This window comes from Podarcis tiliguerta, assembly GCF_965153285.1.
Source record: "Podarcis tiliguerta genome assembly, chromosome: 5".
Classification (NCBI taxonomy): domain Eukaryota; kingdom Metazoa; phylum Chordata; class Lepidosauria; order Squamata; family Lacertidae; genus Podarcis; species Podarcis tiliguerta.
The window spans coordinates 86,685,517-86,697,528 of record NC_139538.1 but is presented as its reverse complement, the minus strand read 5'-3'; the positions used below and the strand labels follow the sequence as shown (position 1 = coordinate 86,697,528).

The following is a 12,012-nucleotide window of genomic DNA, read 5'->3' as shown; positions in this document are numbered from 1 at the left end:
TTCCTTAACTCATTGTTATGTACTGAGTTGAATAGGATCCAAAAAAGCAGCAGTCTGTTTGGTCCTAGAACAATAGGATTCAGAATGCAGCAGTCTGATTGGTCCCAGAACAAGGCAGCAGTATGATTGGTCTGCAGGAGCCACCCAATCCAGCTCCAGGTGGAAGTGAATCTGCAACCTGATTGGCCTACAGAAGAATCCCATAATTAGCCAATCATGTGCGACCCATTGTGTAAATAATGTATATAATGCAGATACTTTGGGGGAACTTTCATTCTTCACTACTATGAGCTGAATAAAGAGCATGAAATCCACACTCTACTCCAAGTATATTTCACTCATCTTGCTGATCAGGTCATTTTAGATAGAGATACAAGGGTTCAAATGCATAACTTGTACAGTATAAAGCAGTTGCAAATGGGCGCAGAGATATGAGTCAAGGTGGAAGGCGTAGGGCGCTATGGAAATGACTGATCTTTCCCATGACCACGGATCATCATCACTCGGCTCTTCCATCTTTCTCAAGCATGGGAAAGACCAGAGAGACTACACTCCAGGAAGCAGAGAGGTATTGGGAGAGTTAGTTAATGTGCCCCTGGCAGTGGTGTAGCAAGGTAAGCTGGTACCCGGTGCGGAAATTTCTTATCACCTCCTCCATTGAATTCTCTCTCTCTCCCCCCCCCCCCTACAAAAATGGTCTGACTTTGGCTTGTTTCTCTGTCATTCATAAAGCGAGTGGCCAAGACTTGTGCTCTGCAAACTGGGAAGTGGGGATGGCTTCCAGCTCTGCTGAGATACCTCTGTGCATATCCTAAACGAATAAATGGATCTCGGAATCCAGCAACTTTCTGAATCAAATTTAAATGCCTTCCTTGATTCCCTGGGCTGACCTCAGCTTGTTTGGCTAGCTATCAATTTCCAGTTGGGCTGCTCCACTTTGGGATACCACAAAGTTCTCTGTGCAATTTAAAGTCCGTATTTCAAAGGCATTTACGTACACGGTCTGCTATAATCCTCACAACACACTTCTAAGTCTGGTTAGTATTGTTATCGCTCAGGGCTCAGAGAACGGTAGATTGCCATACTTCATGCTAGAGGCAAGATTTGAATCAAGGATTTGCTGGTCCAGACTCCAGGCTCTGAGCTGCTAGTTCTATGCCAGTAGGGAATGCCATTTTAGTGGATGAAACCTATTAATTATTATTATTTTTGCAAATTTATTCAGTGAGGGGTCTTAAAAACATGTTTTGGGGTGTGAGCGGTACTCTAATTTTCCTACTCATATTGAAATACTGCCCCTCAATGAGGCCAAACTTAGATTAACAAAATGTTTAGGGGTATGTGTCCCCCCAGAAAAAAAGCACTGGGTGTGAGGAATTCAAATTTGCTATTCTTTTTGTGATTGGACATTTAGCTTGGTTAGCCTTATGAGGAAGCACACAGACTGTTTTTGGAAAAACAAATAATTTTAATTTTACCTTCTGAAAACGTAAGGTAATGCTAAATAATAATAATAATAATAATAATAATAATAATTAATAACAGCAAGTACTTGACAATAATCTTTAATGATGTCCACGCAATTTCTGCCCACGTTTTACTTACCAAGCAAAACTGAATTACATTAATTTAACCAAAATATATTTTGAATTCCCAAGTCTTGTTACAGCTTTTTAGCACCCCTCATTTTTGGAATTTGAAAATTGAAAAATCCAACTCTGTCATACTTGGGTCTCTGCTGTGCTTTCATGGTCTGGGTAATCATAAAGATATCATTTTGCACGGTGGGAGGGGGGCGCGGATTAAAGAAAACTTTGCTCCTAAAAATTTTACTACCCACAACTGTGTTGACAGCTGTTGATTTTGTGGTCTCTGGAGGGAGATTCTTCACACAGCGCTCCTCAGTGCCTGTCAGCCCCCGCCCCCATTTTGCTGCTAAGGCAAATCATTATTTTATATGCCATACACTCCCCGCCCCCCCATCAGAAAAGAGTCTGATTCATAATGAAACTGCAAGACCAAATTCATTGTTAGTCTGCTCTCTCGTGGCCATATGAGATAACTGCGATTGAAATGATTACCTGGAAACCGCCACGGCTGTGACAGCTGGAATGGTTTTGCTAGTTGTCTCCGACGGAGTCGTGCTGAGATTCATCTCCAGGCAGAGGGTGAATGGTTTCTCCACCTTGTTGCCTGTAGTGCGGTTTTTAAAATATATATATATTCAGAAAATGCTTGGGGATTTTCATTTGGGGGTGGGGGGGTTGCGGGAAGTGGCAAATGTTATTGTTTATAGTCAGCAACTTGTTAGCTGGAGAACAGATATATTTAATCCTGGCTTGTGCTGTTGCCAGAAGGGCCCTGTCCCAATTGAATTTGCAGGCTATGATAGTTACATGTGCTGACGTGTGGCTATATCAATTGTGAGCTAAATTGGATTTGTGTATTATTGCTTTCTAAATTGCATGCCTAGTTCAGCAAAATTGTTCATCAGTGTTTACTGGCTCGGTGCTTAATAAGATGCCCCAGAATACCTTGCTGCCAGGATATAATGCAGCCCGTAATTGCCCAGTTAAAACAAATTACATGAAGTCCTGGTATTATCAACTTATCTAAATCTGCTCATAATACAACCAATAATTAAATGCCAAGAACACTGTGCAAAAATTGTAACTCAATCATTGTTACTTCAGTCTTTGTAATGACCACATTTTGGATTAATAGCCCCCCCCCCCCCTCCATAATGTTGCCACAGAGACAGGGGAATATCTCTGGCTGTTGAAAATACCTTGAAAGTAAGTAGACTTTTTAGGAAACACAGACTCTGGCATCTGCTAGGATTAAGCCTCATTGGTAGTGAGAGATGCTGCGGCGGTAAGAATATCTGTGTGGAATCTCTCTTCCAACAATACATTTATTATCTTGCTATGCTAAAGATTATTGACCTAACAATGAGATTTAGTGCACAGTAAGATAAACATCTTAGTCCACCCACAACCAGAAAACCATTCTAGTTGGGGAAACTGGGAACTGCCCACGACATGAAACTTTGAAACTTCTGTGAATGTGCGTTTGCATAGTTAACATGCAAAAAAGGCCTGCCAGAACCATAATCTCTTGTTAACTGCATTCATCCAATTTACCTAAATTGGACTTTTTACACCAGAACAGAAAAAGCTCGTGACACTTGTGCAATAACACTCACCCAAAATCGACTTGCAAAGCAATTTCCGCATATGTGTGTGAAAATATTTCAAAAACATACGAATGTCAAAATCAGACTCTTGGCAGCTGCTGTATTTGTTAGCTAATCTGGTGCCATTTATTTACGTTTTTAAGTGCTGGGATTTTCATTACTTCTAAGCTTTACATTCCCTCCCCGGAGCTCAATTGAATTTGACTTCAGCTCAATACGGTGGACAAGAATGGAAGAAATATTTGGACCAGGAGCCCCCTGCTGGTTTCTGCAGACTTGGCAGGTCTCCAGTTTTTATTCCATCACAGCAGACAGCTTTTCTGAAATGTGATTGGTGCATATTGCTAAAGACCTTTCTTTTTCTGTAACCATTTCTTAGTCATACTTTATAAGAAGAGCCTGCTGAATCAGGCCAATGAAGCATCTAGTTCAGGTAAAATAATAATAATAATAAGGTAAAGGACCCCTGGATGGTTAAGTCCAGTCAAAGGTAACTGGGTGCAGCGCTCATCTCGCTTTCAGGTCGAGGGAGCCAGCGTTTGTCCACAGACAGCTTTCCGGGTCATGTGGCCAGCAGGACTAAACCGCTTCTGGTGCAACGGGACACCGTGACAGAAACCAGAGCGCACAGAAACGCCGTTTACCTTCCCGCCACAGTGGTGCCTATTTATCTACTTGCACTGGTGTGCTTTCAAGCTGCTAGGTTGGCAGGAGCTGGGACAGAGCAACGGGAGCTCACTCTGTCACAGGGATTCGAACTGCTGATCTTCCGATCGGCAAACCCAAGAGGCTCAGTGGTTTAGACCACAGTGCCACCCGCATCCCTGCACCATCTAGTTCACACAGTGGTTGACCAGATGCCACTTTGTCGTTCTTTCTCCCCTTCTGCTGCATCCATCTATTAAATCATAACCACCATAGTATAATCTGATTACTTCTGTAGCTCGAATACTGCTCGCAGGTTCATCGTATTATAATATTTTGGGACTGATTCATGTTCTTACAGAGCTGCATCATTTTATACTTTCTGGATGCCCCATGATCATATTTATAAAGTAGTTGTGATCTATGTTATAAATCAAGCACTGCTAGGGGTGTGTGTGTGTGTGTGTGTGTGTGTTTGTGTGTTTTGTTTTCTAATATATTTCTTACCAGTAAAAAAAAAAAATCCAAGCAAATTTTTATTCTGAAAGTGGGCCCAGAGAAAAAAGTCTGAGAACCATTGATCTAAGTCATTGATCTAGCCAGTTTGCTAACGAAATACCTTGGAGAACTTTGCCAAGTGCTTTGATGAAAACAAGACAATCATGCTCACTGCATTTCCAAAATTCACTATGCTAGTAACCAGAGCAAAGATTGGTCTGGCAGGACTGCTTGCCAAAACCAAAAGCAGGCATATTCTGGTCTCTTCCACCGCTGGGAATCTGCATCAAGATAAGTGGGAGATCAACCTGCATCCATTCTGCGGCATTCCTCTAAGCAGAGCCAAAGGTTGGCTTTTGCAAAAGCTTTGCTGGAGTAGAAGGCCGGAGAAGAGGAACTGACAACTTCCTTTCTTTCCAGATTGAGTCAACATATTCCTAATCTGATAGTCAACATAATGCCTTCTCTTTCACAGAGAAGATTTGTCCAAGCTATCCTTACCCGTTTTTCCTTGGCATTCAGAAGAGTTATTTTGTGATCTCATACTACTGTCCTGGCATGGGTGTGAATTATTTTCAACTCTCCAGACCTATAAGAGCAGAAGAAAATAGATTTAATAGTAGGATTGTCACCTGAGAGAGGGATGTCTCACCCCCCCGCCCCCTGTTCATTCTTGGTCTCCTACCAAAAGATATTTTTTTTTAAAAAAAAACCTTTCCCATTTATTTTACTCTCTGCTTATTTGGATCAACTTTTACTGTTGTTGGTGGTGAATTTTGACTGTTCCAGTTTTTGGTGTTTTAATGTTGTTGCAACTGATCTCTCAAAACGGTTAATTAATGGTTAAATTTTGTTATGAGCCACCTTGAACTTTTAATGAGGAAAGGTAAGGTGGTGATATTTTAAAATAAAGGTCATCGGAACTTAAAAGATAAACACAATAAGCTTCAATAATAAACTTTAATAATTATTAAATCAGCTTTAATAATAAAGCATGTTGAATTTTTCTTACATAATCTTAAGTTATGAAATAAACTTTAATAAGTAAGTCAGTTAAATCTGCTTTCTTTTGCATAAAATTAAAAGCAATAGTATGGGGGGGAGTTTTAGGGGTGAGCAAATTTGCATTGTTCCAAGCCCCAACTTTGAAATGCTAGGCTTGCCCAAGAGTAGCCAAGATGGTGAAATTAACTACAGTGGTACCGCGAGTTAAGAACTTAATTCATTCTGGAGGTCCGTTCTTAACCTGAAACTGTTCTTAACCTGAGGTACCACTTTAGCTAATGGGGTCTCCCACCCCCGCCACCGCGTGATTTCTGTTCTCATCCTGAAGCAAAGTTCTTAACCTGAGGTACTATTTCTGGGTTAGCGGAGTCTGTAAGCTGAAGTGTCTGTAGCCCGAGGTACCACTGTAAATGCATGTATCTAAAATATGGAGAGAGAGAAAACCCAGAGACTTTTCCTCAAGCTGGTGAGCCCCCAAAAGTGGAAACTGTCCCCTGGAGAGACCTACCTTTACAGCTCCACCTGTGTCTCCTGTGACTATGAGGCTCTGCACGTCCCAGTCAATCACTTCCATGAAGCAGCAGCACAAAATGGTGGCTCCAGGGCTGAAGGTTGCTGTAGCCAGAGGCTGTCCATTGACATTCCACAAGTAGAGGGCCGTCCCAGCACAAGAGGCAATGTCACCCTGAAACACATCGCAATACATCACTGGAGAGCACAGAGCGGGCTTAGGCATGGTCTCTCTCCAACTAAAACAGGCAAGGGTGACTTGTAAATAACAAAGGTAAAAGGTTAAAAGGTAAAGGACCCCTGGACGGTTAAGCCCAGTCAAAGGCGACTATGGGGTTGCGGCACTCATCTTGCTTTCAAGCTGAGGGAGCCAGCGTTGGTCCACAGACAGTTTTCCAAGTCATGCGGCCAGCAGGACTAAACTGCTTCTGGTGCAACTGGACTCTGTGATGGAAACCAGAGCGCACGGAAATGCTGTTTACCTTCCTGCCGTAGCGGCACCTATTTATCTACTTGTGCTGGTGTGCTTTCGAACTGCTAGGTTGGCAGGAGCTGGGACAGAGCAATGGGAGCTCACCCCGTCACGGGGATTTGAACCGCCGACCTTCTGATCGGCAAGCCTAAGTGGCTCAGTGGTTTAGACCACAGCGCCACCCGCGTCCCATCACAATACATCACATGGCAGGCTTACGCATAGTCTGTCCACCAACACAGGCAAGGGGGACTGGTAGATAACCAAACAACCATTACGGCAAGAAGGGATATGAACCTGCGTCTTTCTGGTTAAAATTCAATAGTCTTGTCAATATACAACGCCAGCCTCACAAAGCCAGAATCCAGAAATTCTGAACTGATAAAGGTAGAAGGAGCCCTGCAAGGATCATCTAATTCACCTGCGATGCAGGAATCTCAGCTAAAGCATCCATGGCAGATGGCCATCCAACCTCTGCTTAAAAACCTCCAAGGAAGGAGAGTCCACAATCTCCTGAGGGCATCTGTTCCACTGTCAAACAGTTCTTAGTGCCAAGAAGTTCTTCCTGATGTTTAGTTGGAATCGCCTTTCTTGTAACTTGAAGCCATCGGTTCAAGTCCTACCCTCTCGAGCAGGAGAAAACAAGCTTGTTTCCTCTTCCATGTGACAGCCCTTGAGATACTTGGAGATGGACCATAAAGAAGGCTGATCGCTGAAGAATTGATGCTTTTGAATTATGGTGCTGGAGGAGGCTCCTGAGAGTCCCATGGACTGCAAGAAAATTAAACCTATCCATTCTGAAGGAAATCAGCCCTGAGTGCTCACTGGAAGGACAGATCCTGAAGCTGAGGCTCCAATACTTTGGCCATCTCATAAGAAGAGAAGACTCCCTGGAAAAGACCCTGATATTGGGCAAGATGGAGGGCACAAGGAGAAGGGGACGACAGAGGACGAGATGGTTGGACAGTGTTCTCGAAGCTACCAGCATGAGTTTGACCAAACTGCGGGAGGCAGTGGAAGACAGGAGTGCCTGGCGTGCTCTGGTCCATGGGGTCACGAAGAGCCGGACTCGACTAAATGACTAAACAACAACATGATCATATCTCCTATCAGTCTCCTCTTTTCTGGGCTCAGCATACCCAGCTCCTTCAAGCGCTCCTCATAAGGCCTGGCTTCTACACCCTCCATCATCTTGGTCATCCAGCTCTGCACACGTCCCAGCTTGTCAACATCTTTCTTAAATTGTGATGCCCAGAATTGGACACAAGAATTCTAGATCAGATGTACCACTGGACTGGCCTGTTCAAGGCAGCATTTTCCATCTTTGAACACTTTTTGTGGCCTTGTCATTTTCAACTGTTTTAGGTGTGGCAGCTATTCCGTGCTATGCCAAGCTCCCAATGGGTGCCCATTTGTGACTGGCATCTGCCACCCCAGAAGTTTGGTGACCACTAGGCTACTCTATCAATTCTTCGCCAGCTAGTTCACTGTTCAGAATTCTCTGGACAACTTTTCTCCCATGGGGTGTTAAATGCATTCTGTATTTAAGCCACCATATGTGGGTAAAAGCCTCAGCACCTAGGGCTTGCTGATCAAAAGGTCGGCGGTTCGAATCCCTGCGGCGGGGTGCGCTCCCGCTGTTCGGTCCCAGCGCCTGCCAACCTAGCAGTTCGAAAGCACCCCTATGTGCAAGTAGATAAATAGGGACCGCTTACTAGCGGGAAGGTAAACGGTGTTTCCGTGTGCGGCTCTGGCTTGCCAGAGCAGCGATGTCACGCTGGCCACGTGACCCGGAAGTGTCTCCGGACAGCGCTGGCCCCTGGCCTCTTGAGTGAGATGGGCGCACAACCCTAGAGTCTGTCAAGACTGGCCCGTACGGGCAGGGGTACCTTTACCTTTACCTAAGGGGAAATAAGCTGAGGCTCCAATACTTCTCTTTTGCATTCAGCCGTTACGGAGAACAGCTTAAAAACCATTCAAGTAACAAAGTTGCATAATCACACGGGGTGGGTGTGGGAAACTACTTTTATTATAATCGTTACTTCTTCATTTAGAAAAGATTCGTACTAATCATATACTGGTTTTCCATAAGCTATGGTTTTCCCAGTGGTGATGTATGGAAGTGAGAGCTGGACCATCAAGAAGGCTGATCGCCAAAGAATTGATGCTTTTGAATTATGGTGCTGGAGGAGACTCTTGAGAGTCCCATGGACTGCAAGAAGAACAAACCTCTCCATTCTTAAGCAAATCGGCCCTGAGCGCTCACAAGATCCTGAAGCTGAGGCTCCAATACTTTGGCCACCTCATGAGAAGAAAAAACTCCCTGGAAAAAACCCTGATGTTGGGAAAGATGGAGGGCACAAGGAGAAGGGGACGACAGAGGACGAGATGGTTGGACAGTGTTCTCGAAGCTACGAACATGAGTTTGACCAAACTGCGGGAGGCAGTGGAAGACAGGCGTGCCTGGCGTGCTCTGGTCCAGGGGGTCACGAAGAGTCGGACTCGACTAAACAACAAGGGGAAATGGCCATGGAGAGGAAGATTTGGAGCACAGAAGCAGTGGTTGAAGCAAACTACGCTGCTTCTCCAATCCCAATTGGTTTTCCAGTTCCAGGTGTGGCGTCGAGAAGCTTAGACACAAATAGGACATTTAGTTTAGCCCTACAAATAGGACATTTAGTTTAGCCCTACATTTAGTGCTGCGCCCATGTGAGCGGATTATCGGAGAGGAACGTCACAAGACAAGAAGAGGCCATTTCAAGCTAGCTAGCTCAGTTGGTTAGAGCGCGGCGCTGATAACGCCAAGGTTGCAGGCTGGATTCCCGTACGGGACAGTTGCACATCCCTAGATGACCCTCCACAGTCCCCTTCGAACTTGACAGTTCTATGATTCTCCTCTCAGTAAGAAACAGGCTGGCACAGGCATGGCCTTTGGCCGGGAGAAGATTCTGGTTTTCTCAAACAAATAAAATGCATGCGGAGAGGGTCACCTGTAACCATAGCTGTCAACTTATAGATTTGAAAATAAGGGACCAGCAGCCTCGAAAATTAGGGATCAGCAGCCAAAATAAGGGATTTTGCTTAGCTTATACATAAATCCGGCAGTCATGCTGCTTTTGCTGCGACTGACTGTGTTTTGCAGGGGGTTGGACTAGATGATCCTAAGGGTCTACAACTCCGACCAAAGAAGAATGGCAGACAAAACTGATGAACGACGTTGAGATGGCAAAGCTTACAGGCAGAATTAGAAACCAGGAAGAGGACCGCTTTAATAAAGAATGGGGAAAGTTTATAATTTAGTTGAAAAGCTATTGTAAAGAGTTACATACATTGGTAGGATTGACAGAAAACTTGTAAAAATTTGAACTATGGATGGACAAGTGATTTATAAAAATAGAGTTATGAAAGGGATGCAGAGGGGGAAATCACTACATTAAGATGCTGCACTGGTTGGAGGGCATGCTAAGCAGCACAGCGGGGCTGCCGTCGTCCTGGCGCCAGGAGTTCCACCGGCCCTTCCCCGTCCAAGAGGGTGGGAGGAAGAGAGACTCTCGCCCACACCGCCCACGAGCCTGGCATGAGGCGATTGTGGCACCGTGGCGGCCGCTGAAGCGCTGCCCTTCTGCATTCCTCCCCATCCCCTCCTCTTCCTCCTATCTCAGGCCACCTCCGGCTTCCCCTGGCAGCGCGGTGGAAGTCTCGCAAGGGAGGGGCTGCCTGCCCGCCCGCTGCCACCCGTCTCCTCATGACGCACCCCTGAGGGGGAAAAGGGAGAGACGGAGCCGCGGCAGCTCGTGCGCGCTCTCTCTCATGGCGGAGGACCCTGAGCCGCTGCTTCCCTCCCGGGCTGGGCGAACATGAAACCCGGGAAATTTAAGGGACAGCAGCGGGACACGGCGCTGGGATAAGGGAGTTTCCCGCCAAATAAGGGACAGTTGACAGCTATGCCTGTAACCAAACAGAAGCAAAAAAGCCTGGAGGCCGAATCCAGCACAGAGAGAACAGCCTGTAACAATTCCCCCCCCCTCCTCCTCCTGCCTCAGCTCTGTCTCTGAGGCTGCTTTTAGTGCCCCCTCTCAGCATTAAGGATACTATTAGAAACCTCTGTAAAAAGACGAAAAATCAATCTGTCGCGTCTCAAGATGGTTTCTTGCAGGGAAGGGCACCCATTAAGTCGTCATGAAATGTTCATGGACGTGTCAGGAGGATGATGATAAATGAATATCTTACCGTTGAATCATTGATGGCAACAGCCGAGAGGCAGGCCTCGTGGCCCGGAAGCTGGGCGATGGGTGTCAGCTGGTTCAGGTCCCAGATGATGCAGGATCTGTCGGCAGATCCGCTCACGATGATGCTGTAGGATGTGGAGGCAGCCAAGCAGGTCACGGGCTGCGTGTGCCCGTACAAAGGCTGGGAGACGAAACAAGCAGAGACCACAACAAAGGGAGACGCTAATTTAGTACCAAGCCACAAGGCATCCTTCAGTTTGCAAAGACAAATGGTCTGTTCCACAGGGAGAGAGAATTCTTCAGCAGAGAACGGTCAGCATTCTTTAATGCAGGGAGCAGAGAAGCCAATGCAAAGCATTTCAGAGATTTGAGAAACAACCCCAGAGCAACTAGATACCCGCCCCAGCAATTTCCTGAGAGGGAATCAAGACCATTCTAAGTGTGTTGCAAGAGACAACTCCTTGCCGCCATCCTGAACTGGGTAAAAGTAAAGGTAAAGGGACCCCTGATCATTAGGTCCAGTCGTGACTGACTCTGGGGTTGCAGCGCTCATCTCGCTTTATTGGCCGAGGGAGCCGGCGTACAGCTTCCAGGTCATGTGGCCAGCATGACTAAGCCGCTTCTGGCGAACCAGAGCAGCACACGGAAACGCCGTTTACCTTCTCGCTGGAGCGGTACCTATTTATCTACTTGCACTTTGACGTGCTTTTGAACTGCTAGGTTGGCAGGAGCAGGGACCAAGCAACAGGAGCTCACCCCGTTGCGGGGATTCGAACCTCCAACCTTCTGATCAGCAAGTCCTAGGCTCTGTGGTTTAACCCACAGTGCCACCCACGTCCCTCCTTAACTGGGAGACTTGTCCTAATTCTCAGCAAAATAATTTCCCCTGCCATGTCAGTAATGAGACATGATATAAGCAGACACATACACCTGCCTGTAACCGCTACAATTCAGAGCGAGTGGTTTCTGTGGTTTTTTTTTGGGGGGGGGGGGGCTTTACAATCATTCGATCGAGCATTCTCTTAGAACCACAGTGCTACAAACACACCAGTAAACCTGGCCTGCCTGTGCCTCCATGGACCTGCCTGTGATGCATGGAATATGGTGGAACAATGCTGTTAAATTAAAACGCAGTTCAGTCTGTGGCTTCCATGGTGTTATGTACTGAGCTGAATCCTAGAACAATAGGATCCAGAATGCAACAGTCTGATTGGTCTGCAGGAGCCACCCATTCCAGCTCCAGGTGGTATTGAATTAGCGACCTGATTGGCCTGCAGGAGCAACCAATCAGGCACCTGGATGAAGTGACTCAGCAACCTGATTGGCCTGCAGGAGCAGCCAACCAAGCTTCTGGAGGAGGTGAATCTGCAACCTGATTGGGCTACAGGAACAGCCCAGAATTAGCCAATCAGGCTAATTAGCCAATAATGTATATATAGCTAGACGTTTTGGGGAAA

General features: G+C 46.0%; 1 protein-coding gene and 1 long non-coding RNA gene across 2 annotated transcripts in view; one reads left to right on the top strand and one right to left on the bottom strand.

The window, feature by feature from the left end:
• WDFY4 (WDFY family member 4) overlaps window positions 1–12,012 on the bottom strand; it is a 185,690-nt gene that overhangs the window by 3,996 nt on the left and 169,682 nt on the right. Inside the window, exons 58-61 of the mRNA XM_083440157.1 lie at window positions 10,557–10,736; window positions 5,853–6,029; window positions 4,841–4,928; window positions 2,082–2,193 (exon numbers count right to left, since the gene is read on the bottom strand). Of these exons, the coding sequence (XP_083296283.1) occupies window positions 2,082–2,193; window positions 4,841–4,928; window positions 5,853–6,029; window positions 10,557–10,736 (557 nt within the window). The remainder of the gene's footprint in view (window positions 1–2,081; window positions 2,194–4,840; window positions 4,929–5,852; window positions 6,030–10,556; window positions 10,737–12,012) is intronic.
• The window catches only part of LOC310677600, a 90,486-nt gene that overhangs the window by 42,083 nt on the left and 36,391 nt on the right, over window positions 1–12,012 (top strand). The window lies entirely within an intron of this gene.